The 27124-nt window shown below is 40.6% G+C and overlaps 1 protein-coding gene across 5 annotated transcripts in view; it reads left to right on the top strand.

Annotated features, from left to right (window-relative positions):
- Positions 1 to 24861, top strand: part of flrt1a (fibronectin leucine rich transmembrane protein 1a) — an 82133-nt gene extending 57272 nt beyond the window's left edge. For 3 of the 5 annotated variants that reach the window (XM_058086309.1, XM_058086308.1, XM_058086310.1), the window contains 2 exons: positions 611 to 813; positions 16325 to 24861. In XM_058086309.1, coding sequence (XP_057942292.1) covers positions 16413 to 18458 — 2046 coding nt within the window. In that variant the 5' untranslated portion in view covers positions 611 to 813; positions 16325 to 16412 and the 3' untranslated portion in view covers positions 18459 to 24861. The remainder of the gene's footprint in view (positions 1 to 610; positions 814 to 16324) is intronic. The other 2 variants (XM_058086311.1, XM_058086312.1) reach the window with 1 other exon arrangement.
- The last annotated feature ends 2263 nt before the right edge of the window (positions 24862 to 27124 follow it).

The raw sequence follows: 27124 nt of genomic DNA on the forward strand, positions 1-27124 counted from the left end.
ATGTGAATTATTATTTTTGTAAATGCTGAATGTGGTATTTCTCTCTCTGTCATTAGTTTGTAAAGGTGCTGAGAAACCGAGACGGACGCATGATTTGTACAAAAGCGTCTTTTGAGGCCAAAGGCGAAGTCTTTGAGCGAGGCCACGTTGATGAAAGACTTTGATATACGCTACTTCTGCCGCAACGTACGTCTTGGAAGTGCCTGTTTGAACTTCCTTTGAGGGATTTAATGAAGAGGCTTTCATCAACTGAGCAGAGATGAAAACGGCGTACATTTGCCGCAAAATCAAATGAATTTTAAAGTGGTTGACAGTTTATTTCTGTAATTGGTGTTAAGACGCACACAAACTCAATCGGAATTATGAGTGTTTTTGATTGCATGTTGGATTTATTTCAAGTGACTGTAATGAAAGTTTAAGAATCAATCACGTAATCCCGCCCCCACCCAAAAAAAGTCGTCGTCTCAAAACGACACAGTGAAATCGACAGGCGGCATCCTGCCGAGAGATCAGTGATGGCGTTCCAGTTTCATCCCACAATGTGACATCTTGACACTTGATTTCCGTTGACGGTCAGCTGTGATTTCATCTGCCATCACTTTCTCCGCAGAGAGCCCGTGTGACAACGGCGCCGGCGTCTCATTGACAGCAAAAAACGCAAAATAAAAAGTCTCCGGAGAGCTTCTGCGGCTGATAGTGGCAACGCACGCTTTATGGACGACGCGTCGACGGGAGCTGGAGAAGATACAGCTGGCACGCTTTAAAGAACTGCGTCGGGGGGGGGAGAGCGGGGCCGATGGCACTGGCAAAAAGGTGGGATGACTTTTTATCTCCTCATTAATAGGAATTATTGAAAATTTCAAATGATGTCTACTTCTGCATTATCAAATGTCAACATTACACCCTCTTGAGATATTATCATATACACATTATATAATCATTATACAATAATGTACAATGCTATGTATAATCATAGCAATGTGACAGATGTCAGTTTCATGTCAATGTGGTCACATCATGTCACATCATACATGCAAAATAACAACATTCATTCATTCATTTTCCAACCTGGACTGGTGGCCAGCCAATCACAGGGCACATATAGACAAACAACCATTCACACTCACATTCATACCTATGGACAATTTGGAGTCGCTAATTAACCTAGCATGTTTTTGGAATGTGGGAGGAAACCGGAGTACCCGGAGAAAACCCACGCATGCACGGGGAGAACATGCAAACTCCACACAGAGACGGCGGAGGGTGGAATTGAACCCTGGTCTCCTAGCTGTGAGGTCTGCGCGCTAACCACTAGACCGCCGTGCAGCCCAAAAATAACGACATATCACCTATGAATCAATTATATTATATATTATATGTCAAATTATGTGTACGGCTGCATGGTGGAGGAGTGGTTAGCGCACAGGCCACACAGCTTAGAGACCTGAGTTCGATTCCACCCACATCTCTGTGTGGAGTTTGCATGCATGAGTTTTTCCGCCCTCATTCCAAAAACATGCTAGCTTCATTGGCGACTCCAAATTATGAATGTGAGTGTGAATGGTTGTTTGTCTATATGTGCCCTGTGATTGGCTGGCCACCAGTCCAGGGTGGTCGATGATGGCAGTATATATTTCCCAAATAGTTCCCAAACTGTGTTTGTAATTATCATTTGTGGATTTTTCCTCTTCTTCAAAACAAAAATATTATTACTGATTTATTTTCTTTACATGTTTGTCACACTTAAATCTTTCAGATCATCAAAATGTTTTAAATATTAGTCCATGATAACACAACTGAACACACAATGCGGTTTTTCAATAAAACGTTTTATTATGAAAGGAGGAAAAAAATCCAAACCTACATGTCCCTATGTGAGAAAGTAAACCGTTAAAACATAATTTAATTGAGATCTATCAGTCCGGAAAAGATTATTAGTCATTTCTAAAATTTTGGGACTCCAGCCAACCACAGTGAGAGCCATTATTTACAAATGACGAAAAATACTGAATAGTGTTGAACCTTCCCGGGAGTGTCCAGCCGTACATTGCTGTCGTAAAATAGGTTGACCGTTCTATTGCGTAATGGCAGGCCTAGAGCCCTCCTGGCCCGGCTTGGACTCCATATCAGATTGGATCAGCTGCTCACCTGCTCCCTCGGGGGCTGGTAGGAGGTTTCATTGTTCCCCTCGCCTCTCGTACAGAGGTCATCTCCACGGATTTTGCTGCTACAAAGAAACCCTGTCAACTGAGCATGATAGTCTCGGTGAACATGACTCAATTCTGCGTATTTTGGATATCACTCCTATTGAATGGCCACTCAAGCACTGGATTTCTTAATTTTTATTTTTCTACACGAAATAAGATGACAAATAAACAAATCAAGAATAAAGAAAATCAATCAATCAGTAATAAATAAATAAATAAATATAATAATAATAATAATAATAATAAAATGGCAAATAATAAAAACTTAAGAAACCACATATAGTTGGTGGGTAGACAAATTATTTTTTCAGATTAAAATGAACAAAGCATTATTAGAGCCCTGTAGACATGACAAAACACGACTATAGTCACATTTATACTCTTTTTATTTACAACATATTGCGCAACTGCAGGGTCTTGAGACACATGCTAACTCGCAAACTAGAGAGCTAGCCACCTAAACGGTAGCCTTCAAGTTATTTCCTTTAAACTTAAATAGCCAAAAACTTACCACTTCCACACGGATAGGGAGGATAACTATTAACAGTTATTTCACCTTTAACATGAACATGAATCAAATGTAATAATTTTTTCTGGGTACATGATACCATACAGCATCCATATCAAACTAACATTAAACTTTCCTATCAAGGTGGGGGGCCTCAAACTAGTGTCCTGCGGGCCACATTTGAGCCGCGTGTTTGAGACCTCTGCTCTAACAACATGTTTGATGAGATGCTTTATCTTGACGTGTATTTTCTGTTTTTATTCCAAATCATTTCCTGCATTTATTTGTACCCAGCGTCATAAGCCTTTAGCTTCATTGCTAATCCAAAGCAAAACAGGGTAGGGTAACAGTATGAGCGGGGCAAAATCATGTTTAATTGTGTCCGGTGTGCACACAGCTTTAAGCTGTCATTTCAATATTAAACTTTGGTATCAAGGTGGGGGCCTCAAACTAGCATCTCGCGGGCCGCATTTGGCCCGCGGGCCGCAAGTTTGAAACCCCAGCGCTAAATTTTGCAGCTTGTGCAAAATCAGCCCGAATTTTGTTTTAACTCGCCCCGGGCCATCGGTACATCGTTATTGTCGAGCTCTGATATGGTTATTTTTCCTCCCTCCATGAGTCTTACCTCCAGTACATTTTCCGATACCGGTCCAATATTTTCATTGGGTTCATTATTTATTCCAATTCTACCAAACTGGTACAGTTTTGAATCCAATTAACCAAGATAACGGGGTTAAAGTGCATAATGCCGACGCCAGGGAAGCCCCCACGCTGTGACGAGCGCACTTATGTGTTTACGAATCCACCGCTGTCTCAATCACAGCGTGCGCAATCATCTCCAGCATTGTGTGAAGATAATATTTATCCCAGCATTAACATAAGCCGCGTGCATACAGCGGTTATCTGGAAACAACAACAACATTGAACCCGCCACGCAGAAAAAAAAAAATAGCTTTCTGCAAATGTACTTGCATTAGTTTTATTGATTTAATGACCACGCCATTAATTTTCCATGTCACATTACTGCTGTCGCTTCCATTTGGATCACATTTGATTAGACAGAAGGGGATTGGAACCGGCTGCGATTTGCCAGCATTTATTGTTTCGGCCTCTCCAGAGACGCCATTTGTTCTCCTTAAGAATTCCGCTCGGAAGATATACAGACTGTTTAAAATGGGATCAAGTCAATGTTGCGTTTACACACGCTTGACGTAAAGACACAAGATCTCTTTGTGGACTCCAAAGAAATGAAGAAATTATGCCGGGAAATGAACCAAAAAAACATTTTGTGATATTTCCCAAATGAAATACAAGTGACAAACAGATTGAAGTACAAGAGGACGCGGCGGCGCTTCTGTGAGTGCTTTGTGAATTTATGTAAGAAGCGGAGAGAGAGGTTGCGTCTTATCCGATGCGTCATCACTCCCACCAGCTGGGATACAAAGATTCCGGTGAAGCGCCGAAGAACTGGAGTCTGAGGCGGAGTGTCGAATTTGGGAGAAAACTTTATTTTCTGAAAGACATGAAAGCCCCGTCTCTCAACCACAACAGGAAGCGGAAAACCCCCGTCCCTTGCGCCCACCCCTCTGGGTGGCAACCCCTCCCCTATCGATCGTTCCGGGGGGTGAATTATGTCCCGGTAACCTACCACTACACAAGCCCCCCCAGAATTCACCCATAGTCAATAGTCAAGGGGACAAAATTGTCCACGCGGGGGTCGGCACGCCTTGCCGGGGAGCGGGGGCCTACCCCGGCGAGGGGGCTCCGCCAGTGTCAGGGGTTGGGTGTCGTCCACCAGCGCAACCTTCAGCCGGTCCACCGAGACAGTCTCCCGTCGGCCACCCATGTCCAAAACAAAATACTTGTCGCCGTGCTCCAGGACCCTTTATGGTCCGTCATAGGGTGGGCGTCGGGGTCACCAGTGAAGCGCTGAAGAACTGGAGTCTGAGGCGGAGTGTCGAATTTGGGAGAAAACTTTATTTTTCTTGTAAACATTAACTTGCACTCTTTGCTACGTAAGAAATGAAAGCCCCGTCTCTCAACCACAACAGGAAGCGGAAAACCCCCGTCCCTTGCGACCACCCCTCCGGGTGGCAACCCCTCCCCTATCGATCGTTCCGGGGTGAATTATGTCCCGGTAACCTACCACTACACCGGACTTAAACTTTCAACAGCATTTGAGTCTAAAACGGGAACTCGGAAGGCACCGTTTTTTTCACCCTGATTTGTCCTGGTTCCAGACCTGACCACGACTCGGAGTCCTTGACTTGAACAAAATCAAATCAAATGAAATCAACTTTATTTGTATAGCACTTTTCCTGCAAAGATATGCTGGTGTTAGCATGCTAATATTAACAGAGTAGCATTTCTAGCCATTTTCATAGTTGGACACTATTGTGCTAGGTGTTAGCATGCTAATGTTTGCATTTTTATCAAATGTCATGGGTAGACACCTATATGAACATGCTGGTGTTAGCATGCTAATATTAACAGAGTAGCGTTTCTAGCCATTATCAAAGTGCGACACTATTATACTAGGCGTTAGCATGCTAATGTTTGCATTTGTATTTGTTTTCATGGGCAGACACCTATATCAACATTTAGCACTATCATGCTGCTGTTAGCATGCTAATGTTAGCAGAGTAGCGTTTCTAGCCATTATCAAAGTTTGACACTATTATGCTAGGTGTTAGCATGCTAACAGCAGCATAGTAGTGCTAAATGTTGATATAGGTGTCTGCCCATGAAAACAAATACAAATGCAAACATTAGCATGCTAACGCCTAGTGTAATAGTGTCGAACTTTGATAATGGGTAGAAACGCTACTCTGCTAACATTAGCATGCTAACAGCAGCATGTTCATATAGGTGTCTACCCATGAAAATTGATAAAAATGCAAACATTAGCATGCTAACACCTAGCATAATAGTGTCAAACTTTGATAATGGCTAGAAACGGTACTCTGCTAACATTAGCATGCTAATGTTTGCATTTTTATCAATTTTCATGGGTAGACACCTATATGAACATGCTGGTGTTAGCATGCTAATGTTAGCAGAGTAGCGTTTCTAGCCATTATCAAAGTGCGACACTATTATACTAGGCGTTAACATGCTAATGTTTGCATTTGTATTTGTTTTCATGGGCAGACACCTATATCAACATTTAGCACTACCATGCTGCTGTTAGCATGCTAATGTTAGCAGAGTAGCGTTTCTAGCCATTATCAAAGTTTGACACTATTATGCTAGGTGTTAGCATGCTAATGTTTGCATTTTTATTTGGTTTCATGGGCAGACACCTATATCAACATTTAGCACTACCATGCTGCTGTTAGCATGCTAATGTTAGCAGAGTAGCGTTTCTAGCCATTTTCATAGTTTGACACTATTATGCTAGGCGTGAGCATGCTAATGTTTGCATTTGTATTTGTTTTCATGGGTAGACACCTATATGAACATTTAGCACTACCATGCTGTTGTTAGTATATTTATATAGTTTAGCTTTTAACAATGCAGCTTGTAGCCTAATTAAAAGTAGCATCCGCATGCCCTCCTTTTCCTCCAAATAATAATTGAAAAAAAAAAAAAAGAATCCCAGCTGAAGCGTGACAACCGCAGCCTTGGCTTGACAGCAGAAGATAGATTCGCCGTAGCAGCGTAATCAAGCATTTTCTCAAAATGGAAGAAGTTATTTCTGTCTGCAGAGTAAACAATTTCCAAACAGCCGCATTAAATGTTAGACACCAAATGATGAAAGACGAGCGGAATAGATCACCGACAAGAGTGACAGATGTAACGTTTATTTGCCAGTTTGTCTGCCAAGCACAAGCATACACTGGAGTTGCTAACGCTAATATGCTATTCATATTTCAAGCATCAATACGGAGTCATTTTCACCGGGAAATGTCATCGCTGTGGCAACCGCAGATCACCTACAATAAAACTGGCGGAGCGGCTTGGACAGCCCTCGTGTCGTAAAGACGCATTAAGCGCCAGACAGGAAACAGATGTAACCAAGTAATAGCCCAGAACGGGACATAACGGCATCAGCCACACATTATATTGGAGTTGCACATTACTTACAGACACAAGGCAAAGCACATATGTAAGTACCCAGGTTCCACTTTGCATATATTGATGCCCATTCTTCCCTCTGGAGCAGGGGTCTCAAACACGCGGCCCGCGGGCCAAATGTGGCCCGCAGGACACTAGTTTGAGGCCCCCGCCTTGATATGAAAGTTTAATGTTAGTGCGGCCCGCGCAAGTTTGATATGGATGCTGTATGGTATCATGTACCCAGAAAAAATTATTACGTTTGATTCATGTTCATGTTAAAGGTTAAATAACTGTTAATAGTTATCCTCCCTATCCGTGTGGAAGTGGTAAGTTTTTGGCTATTTCAGTTTAAAGGAAATAACTTGAAACCGTTTAGGTCGCTAGCTCTCTAGTTTGCGAGTTAGAATGTGTCTCAAGACCCTGCAGTTGCGCAATATGTTGTAAATAAAAAGAGTATAAATGTGACTATAGTCATGTTTTGTCATGTCTACAGGGCTCTAATAATGCTTTGTTCATTTTAATCTGAAAAAAATCATTTGTCTACCCACCAACTATATGTGGTTTCTTAAGTTTGTATTATTTGCCCTTTTATTATTATTATTATATTTATTTATTACTGATTGATTGATTTTCTTTATTCTTGATTTGTTTATTTGTCATCTTATTTTGTGCAGAAAAATAAAAAATTAAGATATTTGAGAACAGTGGAATGTTTTATCAGAGCTTTTCTTGTAGAAAATTGAAACCAAAGCAAAGTTTATTCATTTTTCTGTTTTTAATAAATGCGTTTTTTTGGGGGGGAAAACCTTGCATCAGGTTTCAGGCCCAAAGTGTTCTTGAGCTGAATACCAAGTCACTTAAGGGTTCTCTGCAAGCTGCAAGCCCACCGGGAAGCAGCCCCCCACCACCGTCGCCCCGCCGCCCCTCCCCAAACACGAAACCCCACTCTATATTTCTCTTTCCGTCATCTTTGCTCCCAGCATTGAAAGCATTATCTGAGCCCGTGTGGTGTAAATTGTACATTTCTGGTGCAGTAGTTCCATTTATATTTCATATTAACATTTTAATAATGGCTGATGATTATCATAAGGCTGACTATACAGTTTAAATGTATTTAACTAATCCCTGTTAAATGCAGCATGACGCGTGCTTTATGCAAATTGACATATTCTCCAGCATCCTATTACATCACCGTTCATCTTAACGGCAATGGAAAAGTGTGACGCGTCTGGGATGAGAATCATGCCGTGATTCTCAGAAAAGGGTGGAGCGCCGTCTCCGGGTCGGATGTGAGATGCCGCCCCAAGTAGAGGAGTTTAAGCACCATGGAACGTGAGATCAAGAGGAGGTCCGTTGTGGGGAAGAGGGAGCAATAGATATAGAAATAGAGCAATAGATAGATAGATAGATAGTACAGCGTAAACAGTCATTTCTACAAATAATTTAAATAATTTAGAATAAATTATAAATACATTTAAAAGAAATAAATAAATAAATGTTGAATAAATAATAATAATAATCTATTAATAATTTAAATAATTTAGAATACATTATAAATCAATAAAAAAACAGTGAATAAATAAATTTTGAATGAATAATAATCTATTAATAATTTAGAATAAATTATAAATAAAGAATAACAATTTAAATAACCCCGCCTCTCGCCCAAAGACAGCTGGGATAGGCTCCAGCAACCCCCGCGACCCTCGTGAGGAAAAAGCGGTAGAAAATGAATGAATGCATGAAAAATTTAAATAAATACATTTAGAATAAATAATAATAATAATCTATTAATAATTTAAATAAGTTAGAATACATTATAAATAAATAAATAAATAAATAATAAATAAATAAATAGATAAATAAATAAATAAAAATGTGATTAAATAAATTTAGAATAAATAATAATAATCTATTAACAATTTAAATAATTTAGAATAAATTATAAAACAATAAAAAAATAAAAATGTTAATAAATTAAGAATAAATAATAATAATCTGTTAATAATTTAAATAATTTAGAATGAATTATAAAAAATAAAACAATAAAAATGTAAATAAATAAATTTTGAATAAATAATTATAATAATCTATTAATAATTTTTATAATTTAGAATAAATTATACATTAATAAAAAAATACAAATTTAAATAAATGAATTTAGAATAAAGAATAATAATCTATTAATAATTTAAATAATTTAGAATAAATTATAAATAAATAAAAAATTTAAATTTAAATAAATAAATTTAGAATAAATAATAATAATCTATTAATAATTAAGGGCAGTGCTTCTCACCTTATCTCACGGCCACCCAACGGCGAAAACTGATATCGGCCACTTGTACCCTCAATCTTGTCCTTTCAGTCACCCCCCCCCCCCCCCAGCTCATGAGCAGAGGTTGACCAAGGTTAAGAACGTAAGAACGTGGATCGGCCGTTAAACTGAGAGCTTTGCCCGTCGGCTCATGTCCGTCCGCACCACCACGGACTGAAGCCGAGTCAGGATATTTGAATATAATGAGCAGAAAATGAAGACTTTGATGATGTTTATGTGGAGGATGTGAGCTCAGGCTTATTTAAGGCCATTTTCTACCCTCCGAATACAGTCCACCATTGCACAACAGCTAGGCTATTATCCAAAATAACACACGCGCAAAGAGAAACACACAGGCCAACGCTTCACTGGCTTTTGATGTTTTCCATCTCAGATCCCTTGATTTATTTCCGTCACCACCATGACTGTCATGTTTTCTGTCCTCCTTTCCTCGTGTCCAATCTCTCCATCTACAACAAGATACATAAACATGCTATGTAAGATAAGCTGCAGGCTCGCTATTATCTTTTCCCTGCTGTCAGTAAAGTGGATCTGCTGCTACATCTGCCGCCCCTCCAGTCATCCAAAATCCCAGTCCCTCCGTTGCCCCTTGCTATCTCTCTACGGGGGTCTTAATGGAGAGATGGAAGCTCCGAAGTGCTCACTCAAAGCTTCTTTGTGTCATTCTCTCTCCATCCTTGCCTTTTTTTTTCTCATTTGTAAATTGATCCAGTCTTGGGTTCCAGTATTAGATTGGGAGGGGGGGGGGGGTCGTCGCGTGTCCTGCATTCTCCCCGAGGCGACTGTCTGTCTGCTAAGCACATTACCCCACATCCCAGGATGCTTTGCTCCCCGCGTGCACAGAGCGTAGCCTTCCACATTGTCCACATATGGGTCAATGTCCGCAGCTTGGTTTACGCACGGCCGCTCATCCACGCCATGCGTTTGAGTCATAAACAACCACGGACTCGAATGTGACGGAGGCGGGCTGACCTGACCGTCAAGCGTCAGTAAAAGTACAATTTAGAGCAGGGGTCTCAAACTCAATTTACCTGGGGGCCACTGGAGCTAGGGTCTGGGCGAGGCTGGGCCGCATCAGGTTTTCAAAAAAAAACAAACAAAAAACGCATTTATTAAAAACAGAAAAATATACAAACTTTTTCAGTGCTTTGGTTCCGATTTTCTACAATAAAAGCTCTGATAAAACATTCCACTGTTCTCAAATATCTTACTTTTTATTTTTCTGCACAAAATAAGATGAAAAATAAATAAACAAATCAAGAATAAAGAAAATCAATCAGTAATAAATAAATATAATAATAATAATAAAACGGCAAATAATAAAAACTTAAGAAACCACATATAGTTGGTGGGTAGACAAATGATTTTTTTCATATTAAAATGAACAAAGCATTATTAGAGCCCTGTAGACATGACAAAACACGACTATAGTCACATTTATACTCTTTTTATTTACAACATATTGCGCAACTGCAGGGTCTTGAGACACATGCTAACTCGCAAACTAGAGAGCTAGCGACCTAAACGGCAGCCTTCAAGTTATTTCCTTTCAACTTAAATAGCCAAAAACTTACCACTTCCACACGGATAGGGAGGATAACTATTAACAGTTATTTAACCTTTAACATGAACATGAATCAAACGTAATACTTTTTTCTGGGTACATGATACCATACAGCATCCATATCAAACTTGCGTGGGCCGCACTGACATTAAACTTTCATATCAAGGTGGGGGCCTCAAACTAGTGTCCTGCGGGCCACATTTGGCCCGCGGGCCGCGTGTTTGAGACCCCTGATTTAGCGGAAGTTGAGATGTCGTTTGATTGCGACACATAATCAGAGAATCCCGCTTCAATCTGTCGTATTAATCCCAATTTCCCTTTGCATCACTTCATCCCCACTCATCTCCTCTTTGACCAAAAAAGACCACTAAATCCCTCCAGGGACAAAAATTCATTCTTCATCAGCTAGGATAGGCTCCAGCATACCAGTGAAAGGAATGAATGAATATCCAATAGAAGCATTCCCACCCACAGTGGGGTGTGCCGAGTGTTGGGTGGACGTGAATAAAACAACATTGGCGCTTAACAGGGAGTGTTACGCAATGCACCTGAACGCCTTGTGTGAAGAAGAAAGGAGACATTTAGTTCATTTCCTTATTTATTCCTGTACTCAGCTGCACGGTGGTTGAATGGTTAGCATGTTGGCCACTCCTTGTTATACCCTGTTCTGTTCTGGTTTAATTAGGCTGACATGTGTGCGGACTCGGAAGTACTACGCTGGTCGGGTACCTGAACGTGCCGCGGTAGCCGCTAGCTTCGGGAGTTGATGTGACTCGAACAGTTTAGCCCCGGGTGTCGATGTGCATACACGGACTTCGTGGTGGATGCTATATATAGTTGTGTGCGTTTTCTATGGGTAGCCGTCCCTCCGACACACAGTCGCAGATATCTGCTGGAGAAGAAAACAGTCCCTTATTAGGATATACGACAATAACTCCAGCAGTATGGGTCACCACCTCCCGCTGAGGTGATGGTTTGTCCCGCAGCCAAACCAGTTGAGAGCCACTGGTTTTGCAAGGCTCCATTCCCAGCTATGATGACATCGGCTGTCTTTGTTGTATTTGTTATGCCACCACCGTGTCACCCAGATGTACTTTTTCCAATAGTTCCACCTCCAAGTCCGCTTCTTTGTCCTCTTTGTCCTCTTTGTCTTCCCACCAGCTGTGAATGAGGATGGAGGATGACAGCGGCCATGGTAACAATGCAATCATGGCTCTTTAAATATGGACACCGCATTCATGAGTCACTTTGCATTGAGCTTCTGTGGCGAGGCGGGGGGGCGTCGTGGAGGGAAAGGGCTTAACTTGAGGCGGAGTTGCGTACCAGCTCTGGAATCTAATTGCGTGACTACGTGGGTACTCTGAATATTTTTATACTTTTAGTGACAATTCCACATATTTTTCCAGGACGAGGCCCCTGGTGTATGTGTGTACATTCATGCCATTACCTCGGTGGGCTGCACGGTGGTCTAGTGGTTAACATGCAGACCTCACAGCCAGGAGACCAGGGTTCAATTCCATCCTCGGCCATCTCTGTGTGGAGTTTGCATGTTCTCCCCGTGCATGAGTGGGTTTTCTCCGGGTACTCCGGTTTCCTCCCACATTCCAAAAACATGCTAGGTTAATTAGCCACTCCAAATTGTCCAAAGGTATGAATGTGAGTGTGAATGGTCGTTGGTAAAGTGACTATTGGGGTGTTATTTCAAATCTAGAGGGCTCTAATGCTTGAAATGTAATGTATTTTTCTAACTTTTTTAGTCAGGAACTGATATTTTCCTGAAACTTAGCTATGTTATTTTGCTGATTACTAAACCTTTTTTTTCGACTCCAAATTGTCCATAGGTATGAATGTGAGTGTGAATGGTTGTTTGTCTATATGTGCCCTGTGATTGGCTGGCCACCAGTCCAGGGTCGCCCAAAGACAGCTGGGATAGGCTCCAGCACCCCCCGTAACCCTCGTGAGGAAAAAGCGGTAGAAAATGAATGAATGAATTCCTTATTGTCTATTTTCCCTCGAGTCCTTTCTCACACTTGATAATAAAGATGTTCTTTAACGGCGAATATTTTGAGTTATAAATAACAATATCAATTCCCGGCAGGGTTGGCATCCTTGCGGTTAATTACCATACTGTTCTATTTACACCCCAGAGAATACTGTAATCTGCATGAGCCCCGGCCGGGCTCCATCAGATCGCTAGGATTTGTGAGGAAATCAATACTACAACCTGACTGTGTCTGATGCCGTGCGGGCCATAAAGCTTTGAGTAATGGCTACTGACGATCCCGAGTACTCCAGTTGTCATCGGCGTGGTATCGCTGCATTGAAATTGCACATTTATATTTATGACATCTCTCGCCCGCATATCTACATAACGTATTGTTATGCAGAGGGCTCAGGTCATTAGATACAGCATGCGCGGCCTACACGCTACTCCACATGTCAAGTAGCGGTAAAAGCACTTCTCGCAGGATTTGCTAGCAATGTACTGCAGTCGTCTACAGTCGGAGCGGGTGAAGGGAAAATTAAAAATCATTGCTTGGACTGTTGAATTGCATTAGCGCCTTATGGAGCGACTGAGGTGGGATTGACTTAGACCGCTGTTTAATTCCTGTAACATTTATACTGGAAATTTAGTGTAAATATTGAACAACATTAGCGCTTAACAGGTAGCGTTACGTAATGCACCTGAACGCCTCGTCTGAAGAAGAAAGGAGACATTTAGTTCATTTCCTTATTTATTCCCGTACTCAGCTGCACAGTGGTTGAATGGTTAACATGTTGGCCACACAGTTCAGATCAGGAAGACCTGGGTTTGAGTATGCAGTTGCATGTATTTGATACATATTTCTATCTTATGTAGATCTCTAGGAATCTAATGTAATCAAATACAAGAGACGCACCAATTAAACGAGACGTAACAAATAAAACAATTACAAATTTAACACAGTCAGATTATTTATCAATGGAATATTTCTGGATTTAGAGCATACACGACTTGTTAACAACCACCTAAATGCATTTTTATAATATTGTTAGAGCGCTGTCGACCTGAACTAACATCCCCATAGTCACCTTGACACTCATATTATTCAATATAGTACAAGTAATAAGTGTGTATAAGCCATTTAAGACATAAATACGTGTGTAGGATGCTATTAAAGTGTTTTTATTCTGGTTTATTGTGCCTGTTGTGGGATTATTAAAACGTGCAATAAAAGCCTGGAAAATCTGGTACTTGTGCGTCTCTCTGAATATTACAGTAACATTACTGACACCTAGTGGTCAGTGTAGAATACACGTCAATATCGTCTAAATCAGGGGTCTCAAACTCGCGGCCCGTGGGCCAATTGTGGCCCGCAGGACACTAGTTTGAGGCCCCCCGCACAAGTTTGATATGGATGCTGTATGGTATCATGTACCCAGAAAAAATTATTGCGTTTGATTAATGTTCATGTTAAAGGTTAAATAACTGTTAATAGTTATCCTCCCTATCCGTGTGGAAGTGGTAAGTTTTTGGCTATTTAAGTTTAAAGGAAATAACTTGGAGGCTACCGTTTAGGTCGCTAGCTCTCTAGTTTGCGAGTTAGCATGTGTCTCAAGACCCTGCAGTTGCGCAATATGTTGTAAATAAAAAGAGTATAAATGTGACTATAGTCGTGTTTTGTCATGTCTACAGGGCTCTAATAATGCTTTGTTCATTTTAATCTGAAAAAAATCATTTGTCTACCCACCAACTATATGTGGTTTCTTAAGTTTTTATTATTTGCCCTTTTATTATTATTATTATTATTATTATATTTATTTATTTATTACGGATTGATTGATTTTATTTATTCTTGATTTGTTTATTTATTTTTCATCTTATTTGGTGTAGAAAAATAAAAAGTAAGATATTTGAGAACAATGAAATGTTTTATCAGAGCTTTTATTGTAGAAAATTGGAACCAAAGCAAAGTTTTTTAATTTTTTTGTTTTTAACAAATGCATTTTGGGGTTTTTTTTTGGGGGGGGAAACCTGATGCAGCCCAGTCTCACCCAGACCCTAGCTCCAGTGGCCCCCAAGTAAATTGAGTTTGAGACCCCTGGTCTAAATTGTATTTTAGTACATTAATACAGAAAATGCTTAATTCAGGCAAAAAAGACGCAACATTAGCTTTGACTTCTAATAGGACGTATTCAACTACCAAACAGAATGGTTTATTAATTAACATATTTTTGAAAAGCAGTGAAATTTCAACTTTGAAGTGGCGAAGGACAACTGAATTATGTATTAATGTGTAGCTGTTGGAAACACCTGATGGTGTCTTCAAAAGACAGAGATGTTCTACACTCCACCCCCAATCCAAGATTGAATGATAGAGTACACAAATTCATCATGCAGATTTCTTATTCAATCAGAAATCGCCCTCGGCTCACCTAAATGATGAAATTAGACGCTTGCGTATTGTCTTTCCTCTTGATAATGAAAAGTGCTTTTAGCTCCGTCTCGCTAATGGAGCCATCTGCTAGCAACTCCTGGAGCCTCTCAAGATCTCATAAATATTTGACGGTATTCTTACGTCCTCGTATCTATGAACGCTGTAATTCTAAATGTAGAACTGAATTTTTCAGGGTTGCTAAAGATTCAATGTTCATGCCTCGCTGTGATGATGCAGTAGAACCTCAGTTTTTGTCATTTTGTCACTCAAAAATGTATTCATTAATAAATGATCGCTGCTTGGTGGTGGACTATAGTCTAATATTGGTCCAAAATATTGAGGATTTTGATCACTATAGGACTCAGTAATGTTACATTGAGGAGACATTACCTTAGATTATATTCTACCATATCTATATTCTACCATATGGTTCTACCATATCTTACTTATTGTGTGGAAATATGGGCTAATAACTATAGAAGCAATCTTCACTCGCTAAATGTACTGCAAAAAAGGTCAGTAAGGATAATTCATAATGCCGCCTACAGAGAACATACTAACTCCTTATTTCTAAAATCACAAATACTTCAACTTGCTGATATAGTTCATCTTCAAACAGCTAAAATAATAATGCATAAGGCTAAAAATAACCAATTAGCTAAAAATGTCATCCAATACTTCTCTACAAGAGAGGAGAAATATGATCTCAGGGAAGAAGTACATTTGAAACACTTCTATGCTCGGACTACGTTATGCTAGCCATAGCATTTCAGTATGTGGAATCAAACTATGGGATGGATTGAGTAAGGAAATCAAACAATGCACAACGATGAGCCAATTCAAGAAACAATAATATGACAAAAAAATAATAATAAAAATTTAATTAAATTAAATTACATAAAATTTTATAAAATTAAATTACATACAATTTAGTAAAATTAAATTACATAAAATTTAGTAAAATTAAATTAAATTAAAAAAAATTAAATTATATTGAGAAAGCAGGAAGTGAACAAATGTAACAGTTACTGATTGTAAAAGTACCAGATGGAGGGGTAGGATTTAATAAGCTTTTCTTCTTCCTACTCCTTTTGGACATGTGGAACTGGGAACTGATTATGGGATGCATTCAATTGTAATCTGATGCATGTTCAAATGAAATTAAACCATTACCATTACCATTACCAACCCGTTTGATGTCGCTGACTGTCATTTCTCTTTGTCTCTTAGGGTGGAGGTCAGAGGAGTCCACATCGCCGCGGCAATTTGAGGCTTGAGAAAAGGATCAGATAAAGAAAAAGAATCCAAAGCCGCCATAATGGCACCTTCTGGTGTTGCTAAATTGGGGGCCAGGCTCCCGTTGCTTTTCCTGTGCTTGACACTGTGCGTCGGCTTGCTGGAGTTCTCCGCAGCCACAATCCAGGGATACATGGGGGAAAAGGACACGGTCTGCCCGTCTGTGTGTCGATGCGATGAAGACTTTATCTACTGTAATGACCGCGGCCTGAGCTCCATCCCCTCGCTGCCCGCCTCCGCGTCAGTCCTCTACTTTCAAAACAACCAGATAAACAACCCAGGTCTTCCCACTTCCTTGGAGCGCCAGCTGACCGTCCGTGTGGTCTACCTTTATGATAATGACCTGGATGAATTCCCCATGCACTTGCCGCCATCGGTCCGTGAGCTACATTTACAAGACAATAACATCCGCACGATTCCACGGAGCGCCCTGGCTCGGATGCCGCTACTGGAGAAGCTCCACTTGGACGACAACTCCATTTCCACCGTCAGCATCGAGGATCAAGCTTTTGCAGACAATCCCCGCTTGCGCCTGCTTTTCCTTTCCCGTAACCATCTGTCCAGTATTCCCTCAGGATTGCCTGCCTCTTTGGAAGAACTCCGTCTGGATGACAACCGAATCTCCACTATCCCGACCCACGCCTTCCGTGGCCTGACCTCACTTCGATGTCTGGTCTTGGATGGGAACCTCTTGGCAAATCAACGCATCGCTGATGACACGTTCTCACGGCTCTCCAACTTGACGGAGTTGTCCTTAGTTCGGAATTCCCTTCAGACCCCGCCGGTCAACCTCCCCAGCGCCCATCTCCAGCGCTTGTCTCTGCAGGAGAACGCTCTGATTCACATGCCTCGAGGTTCCTTGGACGGCATGCACAGGCTGCAGAGGCTGGACCTTTCTGGGAATAACCTGACCACGCTGCCGCGGGGATTGTTCAAGGATCTGGACAACTTGGGTCAGCTCCTGGTACGAGGTAACCCTTGGCACTGCGGCTGTAACCTGCGCTGGTTGTACGACTGGCTGCACGCCCGCGGTAACTCCATCACTGTTCGGGGTCTCACCTGCCACGGTCCTGACAGAGTACGAGACCTGGCCTTGAAGGACCTCACCAGCGAGATGGAAGAATGTGAGCTGGTGAAGACCGCAGGGACTAAAGATAGAGCCGGTGTTCCAGGGGTGGATAGTTCCACCACCAACACACCTCCGCAAGGCTCACTCTTCACCCTCCGTTCAAAGCGACCCGGTCTTGGGCTGCCGGACTCAGGCTTGGACTACACTCTCAGCAGCAGTGGTGTTGGGAAGAGTCTGGCTCTGAATGTGAAACCGCTCTCTCACAGCAGTGTCCGTGTTACCTGGAGCGTAGCACAGCCGAGCTCTTCCTTCCGGCTCAGTTGGCTCCGACTGGGCAACGGGAACGCCATGGGATCCATTACCGAGACGTTGGTCCGAGGTGATCGTAGAGAATATCTGCTCACCTCCCTGCAACCGCGTTCCAGCTACATCATCTGCATGGTGCCCATGCCTGCCAGCTCAGAGAGCAAAGGAGGAATTTCTGGAGAATCCGACGCCGATGAAGCTCTTGTTTGTGCAAAAGCCGAAACTTCCGATCCCAGCCCGTTGGAGGAAGAGGAAGGCGGGGATTCACAGCCGATGATGGTGTTGCCCTTGGCAGGGATCATCGGTGGCGCCACCGCAATTGTATCACTAGCTCTTCTTTTTGCCATCTTCTGTTGGTACGGGCATCGAAGCGGGCACCTGTGCTCCCGAGACCACTACACTCGCAACAGCTCCCGCAAAAGCAAGAATTACGACGACTACATCGAGTCGGGCACCAAGAAAGACAATACCATCTTAGAGATCCGGGGACCGGGCTTTCAGATGACGCCGATGCCCGCTTGCCAGCCAATACAACCCAAACCGCTACAAGAGGATTACATCATCCATACCATATTCCCATCTAACGGCACCGGCCTGTACAAAGGTGCCAACCATATTTCCAACGCCAGGCAAAGCACCAACCGGGGTTATAGAGAAGGGGGGATCCCGGATATAGACTACTGTTACACATGATGTACTGTAACCGGATCTTCGCCACAGGATCGTTCTTAAACTGTATAGATGCACAATTCCCCTTCGCATGGACATTTCTGAAGCACCCTTCTGTGCCTTCGACTTCTGGTCTCCCATTCCATAACCCTGTGGTTTTCTGCACTAAAAGTACAGTACGTGATGATCTGGACCTAAAACTGTGGGAGAACTATCCGTGGCAGGAAAGGGACAAGAAAAATACACATGGGACCGTTTATTGACCATCTTAGTAATGGCCTATGTACGTTATTTTAATCTCTGCTCCGTCTCTTTAACATGTAAGCAAAGAATGTATACTTTGGGAAAGCGGAGTTCTTCCCTCTCGAAGATTCGATACAAGAAATTGTGACGACGAACAGACGTTTTAGGTTCTCTCTCTCACTCATCAGTTCCAGTCTGAAATCCCATCAAAGTCATTGATCCGAACGCCTCAATTCTATCGTCGTGCCCTACCATCTATCCTAGGAAAGGGCTTTGTAAAGCTGTGAATTGTTTGAATTCAAAAACAAAATAACCACGTGTCTTAAAGTGAGCTTGTTCTGACTTTATTCCGTTTTTTTTTGGGGGGGGGGGCAGGTCCGAGATATTTTTTTTTTTTTTGTGGCTGCTCAGCCTTGGTCATACCTCAGATCATTCACCTGAGTTGGGTAATTGTTGTGTTGCAGTGATGGGGATGTAACACAAGTGTGTAGATAATTAAATTTGGCACCAACTGATTTGCTGTTGTTATCTGTGATTTTTAGATCACCGTCCTGCACAGCTTTTTATGTATTTCAGTAGTTCCACGTGTGCTTTTTTTTGTGCTGTTTTATTTGTCGATGCTGAAAATTGTTCACCTCCATATTTGACATGAATGATGACACACAAAAATATGACATATATTCTTTAAAACAGACCCTACCCCAAATGTTGAGTGTTGTTGACTCAGTGAAACTCAAGGCAACAACGTTAACGTTTCCTTGTTTGGGGTCGGTTGTTGACTTTTTGGCGACATGACTTCCATATTCCGAAACAAAACAAACGGACAAAATACTCTTTGGGTCTTGTGCTATGAGACGGAAAAGTAAATCTAGCCTAGTTGTGAACAAGAGGACGGACGGCTAGGGTCGTTAAAATATGGGGTGACGCCCGATTCAATGAGTGGGGGTTTATTAGTGTTTGCTTTTGTGAGGGTAAAAAAATTCCGCTCCATATTTGACATGAATGATGACACACAAAAAAATATGACATATATTCTTTAAAACAGACCCTACCCCAAATGTTGAGTGTTGTTGACTCGGTGAAACTCAAGGCAACAACGTTAAAGTTTCCTTGTTTGGGGTCGGTTGTTGACTTTTTGGCGACATGACTTCCATATTTTCCGAAACAAAACAAATGGACAAAATAAATAAATAATAATAATAATAATAAATAATAATAAATCCAGCCCAGTAGTAGTGGACAAGAGGACGGACGGCTAGGGTCGTTAAAATATGGGGTGACGCCCGATTCAATGAGTGGGGGTTTATTAGTGTTTGCTTTTGTGACGGTAAAACACTTTCGCTCCATATTTGACATGAATAATGACACACAAAAAAATATGACATATATTCTTTAAAACAGACCCTACCCCAAATGTTGAGTGTTGTTGACTCGGTGAAACTCAAGGCAACAACGTTAAACGTTTCGTTGTTTGGGGTCGGTTGTTGACTTTCTGGCGACATGACTTCCATATTCCGAAACAAAACAAACGGACAAAATACTCTTTGGGTTCTGTGCTATGAGACGGAAAAATAAATCCAGCCCAGTCGTGGTGGACAAGAGGACGGACGGCTAGGGTCGTTAAAAGATGGGGTGACGCCGATTCAATGAGTGGGGGTTTATTAGTGTTTGCTTTTGTGGCGGTAAAACACTTCCCGCTCTTTCGACTCCCAATGTTTTTATTACCTAGCGGCACTGAAAATGTATTAGCACTTAGCCGAGAAGAGGAATAAATCTAACGAGAGTTGCCACATCTCCGGGCGCCGACAAACACGCAGAATTGATAGCTTTTGTCACCGTGAAGCTCACCCGTGCGTTGATATGTTTGTTATTCGCAACTTTTCCCCCCCTTGGGCTTAATGTTGTTTACTGTCGCTGTTTCTTCAAAAAAAAAGGGGAACCCGGTTGTGCTTCCTCCGCTGTTTGTCATGTCAAACTTTTACAGCCGTCTCTATGACGACACGTCAGAAAGATTGATACGGTATCTCCCATCATGATGCGGTCATAATACATATTCCATATGGATATGCATACCGATTGATTTAGTTTTGGGAGACTTTTACGCTGATGGTAATGAAATTTGAAGTTTGGCTGCAACCAAGAGAGATCCTGTTGAGTTGATTTTGGACTCTGTTGTTGCACAACTCTGGATCCGCCCATGCAAGACATTAGGGCGTTAAGAAAGTGATTGTCCCATCCGTCAAATATACAGTAAACCTCGGATATATAGGATTCAATTGTTCCCACTGGTTTTGTCCGATATAAGCGAAATCCGTTATATACGTATACCGGAAAATGTCCGTTTTACGCATATATCGGATTTATATCCGGTATATGCGTAAATCGGATTTTATCCGTTCTAAAAAGGCACTTCCTTGACTATGTTTCCAATGTACCTGGACGCGCAGGCAACGCTGCAAACGCTGCAAATGACGTCGTATAGCGGCCTGTCACGATTCGGCGAATCGGAGCGCCACGATGCGGCCATCCGATATATGCGAGGGAAATTTAATGGAAATGCATTGGAACGGGACTGGAGATTTTGTCCGAAATAGGCGAAATCCGTTATAAAAAATCCGATATATGCAATGAATTTTTATTGGAAATGCATTACAGAAAAATCGGTTCTTTTTTATCTGTCCGTTGTGAGCGAATTTCCGATATATCCGAGTCCGATATATCCGAGGTTTACTGTAATACAAAATGCTAATTACCTTTCCGCATTGTTCAAAACATTGAATTTATTTAAATGGTCACCCCTAAGACACATTCTCCTTTGTACAAATGAATTGTGGCCACAATTGGATGAATATTTTACCTGTGAGTTCATAGAAGGATGAAGAGTGCCATACATTTTTGCGTACAATGTCTTTGTGGAATTCAGATGTGTGCTCTATAAATCAGTCATAGGATGGAATCAATAAAGGTTTTATAATCTTGTTATTACTGTAAACTGTCCTTTCACATAATTCTTCTTCTCCAAGCCCGACATGACCTCCAGAATGGGAAACAGCACCAAGTGGAGGTGTTTTACGAACCAACAGCAACAACAACCCGGTGACCAAAACCTGGAACCAGGTGGGATTATTAGATGTTGAAGAGCACATTTTGCACATGAGGACTTGAATGCACAAATTCTAATTCATTCAGAAGACTGTGGACGTTGTTCAGATATGCTCATACCTCATATTCATTTTGGTCCTTTTATGATTTCAATGACATTTTTTACAATATAAAGATAAGAATTGTTTTTTGTTGTTGTTGTTTTATTTTATTTGGGCAAATATATGAAACACTACAGTGCATTTCTTACATCAATCAAAATATAACTTTCCATTATTTACATTTGTATTCAACTATCCGATCACAAGCCCCAAAGGAGTAGGCCAGGGGTCTCAACTCAATTTACTAATATCTTACTTTTTATTTTTCTACACAAAATAAGATGAAAAATAAATAAACAAATCAAGAATAAAGAAAATCAATCAATCAGTAATAAATAAATATAATAATAATAATAATAAAACGGCAAATAATAAAAATTTAAGAAACCACATATAGTTGGTGGGTAGACAAATGATTTTTTTCAGATTAAAATGAACAAAGCATTATTAGAGCCCTGTAGACATGACAAAACACGACTATAGTCACATTTATACTCTTTTTATTTACAACATATTGCGCAACTGCAGGGTCTTGAGACACATGCTAACTCGCAAACTAGAGAGCTAGCGACCTAAACGGTAGCCTTCAAGTTATTTCCTTTAAAAACTTAAATAGCCAAAAACTTACCACTTCCACACGGATAGGGAGGATAACTATGAACAGTTATTTAACCTTTAACATGAACATGAATCAAACGTAATCATTTTTTCTGGGTACATGATACCATACAGCATCCATATCAAACTTGCGCGGCAAGCACTAACATTAAACTTTCATATCAAGGCGGGGGCCTCAAACTAGTGTCCTGCGGGCCACATTTGGCCCGCGGGCCGCGTGTTAGAGACCCCTGGAGTAGGCTGAAGCAAAAGTTTAAAAATGCCTACTCCTTTTTGCAAGATATAATCATGTCCATGCTACAGTCTTGTTTTCCCCTGTTATTATTATCATTGTTATTATCATTATTATCACTATTATTGTTATTATTATCACCATTATTATAATCATCATTGATATTACCATTTTCATCATTATAGTTGTAACAATTTTGGGATTTTTTTTTTATTATTATTTAATTTTACAGACATCATTTCTTCTCGTAGAGTGCTGTATCATCTGTTGTTTTCTGAAAGTTGTGCTTTTACTGTCAATTTAATTTGTGCTTTTATTGTCAATTTAGGGGTTGATTTGGGTTAAGTTTGAATTTATGTTGGAATTGATCTCATTTCTACAGTATCCAAACTATGCTTAGAGGTTCATCGTAAACTGAAACCTCAGTTAGTTTGTTTTTTGGTTAAAGTCGATAATTTTGCCTTGGTTTGCGTACATTGTTATTGTTAAATTGTCAATACAAAACACCTTAACAGTTTTAGATGCAATTCTAAGTCTGTATAAACGAGTAATGAAAGGGATAAATGGACATTTAAGGTTACCTTTACCTCCATTGAGATGATTGTTCCCAAAGAAGATGTGGCAGCAAGACACACCACTGACTCTATCTTACGTTTTGTAAAGAGTTATTTCTTGAATTCAGTTCAATTCAATACTTTTTCACCTTCTTTATCAAAACGCCGGTACTCCAAACTTTCTTTGGCGCCTTTTGGGGTTATTGAGGTGAGAAACACGATTCGCATTCCATTCAGATGGTCATGGAGCCCCTGAAACCAAGGAGGCTGTGCGTTGTTTATTTCTTCCAGGCTGAATGGTTGAATTTTTTAGGAAGGACTGAAGGGGAGGATCGTACGTGGGAGAAAGGTGGTGTCGGACATGGCTTCCGAACCTTCACATGCATGGCTTCCTTCAGTCTTTCAAACCATCTGTCTTTTCTGTCAAGAATGTCTTCGTTTTTCCCCTCATTGAGGTGCAGGTAGACCATTTGCGACCTGAGATGCTGGTTGAGACAAGCGGTTGCTCAACGGCTGCTTGGTTTCCCCAAAGTAGAAATGGGTGCATTTGGACTGCACTCGGTTTACACCCGATTGTCTTTGTGGGTACGGGGTTCCTGTCTTTGGGGTGTACTGAAGTGAAGTACACTTGGATGTTGTAAGTTTCTCGGAATCTATAAAAAATATGTCCGCGAAGAATATATTTGAACCTGTATGCGTATTTTTGACTTTCGGTAAATTTGAGACAATCCGTCTGGACCCTTGGATGTTGTAAGTTTCTCGGAATCTTTAAAAAAAAATATGTCTACGAAGGATATATTTGAACCTGTATGCGTAATTTTGACTTTGGGAAAATTCGAGACAATCCGTCTATACACTTGGATTTTGTACGTTTCTTGGACTCTATAAAAAAATATGTCCGCGAAGAATATATTTGAACCTGTAAGCGTATTTTTGACTTTCGATAAATTCGAGACAATCCGTTTGCACACTTGGATGTTGTAAGTTTCTCGGAATCTATAAAAAAAACTGTGTCCGCGAAGGTTATATTTGAACCTGTATGCGGAATTTTGACTTTGGGAAAATTCGAGACAATCCGTCTGTACACTTGGATGTTGTAAGTTTCTCGGAATCTTTAAAAAAAAATATGTCTACGAAGGATATATTTAAACCTGTATGCGTAATTTTGACTTTCGATAAATTCGAGACAATCCGCCTGTACACTTGGATGTTGTAAGTTTCTCGGAATCTTTAAAAGAAATATGTCTGCGAATGATATATTTGAACCTGTAAGGGTATTTTTGACTTTCGGTAAATTCAAGACAATCCGTCTGTACACTTGGATTTTGTAAGTTTCTCGGAATCTATAAAAAAATATGTCCGCGAAGAATATATTTGAACCTGTAAGCGTATTTTTGACTTTCGATAAATTCGAGACAATCCGTTTGCACACTTGGATGTTGTAAGTTTCTCGGAATCTTTAAAAGAAATATGTCTGCGAATGATATATTTGAACCTGTAGGCGGAATTTTGACTTTGGGAAAATTCGAGACAATCCGTCTGTACACTTGGATGTTGTTAGTTTCTCGGAATCTTTAAAAAAATATGTCCGAAAGGATATATTTGAACCTGTAAGCGTATTTTTGACTTTCGGTAAATTCGAGACAATCCGTCTGTACACTTGGATGTTGTAAGTTTCTCGGAATCTTTAAAAAAAGATGTCCGAAAGGATATATTTGAACCTGTATGCATAATTTTGACTTTCGGTAAATTCCAGACAATCTGTCTGTACACTTGGATGTTGTAAGTTTCTCGGAATCTATTAAAAAATATATGTTTGCGAAGTATATATTTGAACCTGTAAGCGTAATTTTGACTTTCGGTAAATTCGAGACAATCCGTCTGTACACTTGGATTTTGTAAGTTTCTCGGAATCTATAAAAAAATATGTCCGAAAGGATATATTTGAACCTGTATGCATAATTTTGACTTTGGGAAAATTCGAGACAATCCGTCTGTACACTTGGATGTTGTAAGTTTCTTGGAATCTATAAAAAAAATGGCTGCGAAGGATATATTTGAACCTGTATGAGTAATTTTGACTTTGGGAAAATTCGAGACAATCTGTCTGTACACTTGGATGTTGTAAGTTTCTCGGAATCTATAAAAATATATGTCCGCGAATGATATATTTGAACCTGTATGCGTAATTTTGACTTTGGGAAAATTCGAGACAATCTGTCTGCGGCCAGTTCTTCACGGAATGATTTTTCCCGATGATTCGGTCTTGGACCAATGAATAAACCCAAAATGGATATGACATTGAAGACTGTAAACTTCTGACCGCAACCGTGTCAACGGATACGCGGTGAAGTTATTATGTGTTCCTGCTCGAATAGAAACCATCGTCCATTCAATCATTAGACGCTGGAAGCAACAGTGACTCAAATTTCCTCCTCTGCGTGTCCACCCTACGCATCGATCGGGGCGGTAACGATGAATCCAGAGCATTAGTGTCATGTCTGTTTGTGTCGTTAAGTGTATTCCTAGTGTCTTTTGCTTTGTGGTGGTTGGTGTCTGATTGCCGGACCGCAACATTGTATCGGCACACTACCGTAGTTGGCTTCGTTTTCCTTGGTTATCAGGAATTTAATTTTGTTGCTGCACCTTGCCGGCATTCCTTGCGTCAGGCTGCCGGTAGGTCTGAGAGAGAATCGAGCCTGTTAATCCCGCTGCAGAGCATCATGAACAGTTTGTAACGGCAGCTAAAGTCCCTCCAGGCAGAGCGCCACAAGATAATTGGATTTGCAGCCCTTCAACATTCTGGTGTGCGACTCAGCAAAACACAAATTAATTAAAGCGCAATAGAGAAAGATTATGTTTACCAATAGTTGCTCCCATGGAAAAGCAGTGGGATTATCGTAATATTAGTATTGGGGTGAGGAAACGCAGACTGGACCACAGCGCTACTCTTTAGCAACCAGTTATCGAATCAACCGTTGTCGTTGGAGTGCTAAGACCGGGAAGCTTACGGAGAACCGGCTGTCATGACACCGAACCCTCAAACTCCATTAATAATCACACGTAGGCTACTGAAGAAACCTCTTCTCAATTATATTTTTGGCATGACATTTTTTTTTATCGCAATTTGAAACAGTACTGTGACTTTATAGTATTATATTTATTCATCTGTACCAACCACTCTGGGAGTAGCTGCCAGCAACGTCTTTAGGACCTGCCAACACCCTCCCGGTGCCCCCACCCCGAGGGGATATAAAATTGTTATAAAAATGTTTGGGTTTGAATGACAAAAGACTAAGTTATATTATATTACGTTTCAATTGCTGATGGTACGGTTGTCCCTCCTTTATAGCGGATAATTGGTTACAAAATGGTCTAAACCAGAGGATTCAAACTCAATTTACTTGGGGGCCACTGGAGCTCGGGTCTGGGTGAGACTGGGCCGCATCAGGTTTTCCAAAAAAAACAAAAAAAATGCATTTATTCAAAACAAAAAAAATTTTAAAACTTGACTTTGGTTGCAATTTTCTACAATAAAAGCTCTGATAAAACATTCCACTGTTCTCAAATATCTTACTTTTTATTTTTCTACACAAAATAAGATGAAAAATAAATAAACAAATCAAGAATAAAGAAAATCAATCAATCAGTAATAAATAAATAAATATAATAATAATAATAAAACAGCAAATAATTAAAAATTAAGAAACCAGTTGGTGGGTAGACAAATGATTTTTTTCAGATTAAAATGAACAAAGCATTATTAGAGCCCTGTAGACATGACAAAACACGACTATAGTCACATTTATACTCTTTTTATTTACAACATATTGCGCAACT

Source organism: Doryrhamphus excisus, chromosome 11 (genome assembly GCF_030265055.1).
Source record: "Doryrhamphus excisus isolate RoL2022-K1 chromosome 11, RoL_Dexc_1.0, whole genome shotgun sequence".
Classification (NCBI taxonomy): domain Eukaryota; kingdom Metazoa; phylum Chordata; class Actinopteri; order Syngnathiformes; family Syngnathidae; genus Doryrhamphus; species Doryrhamphus excisus.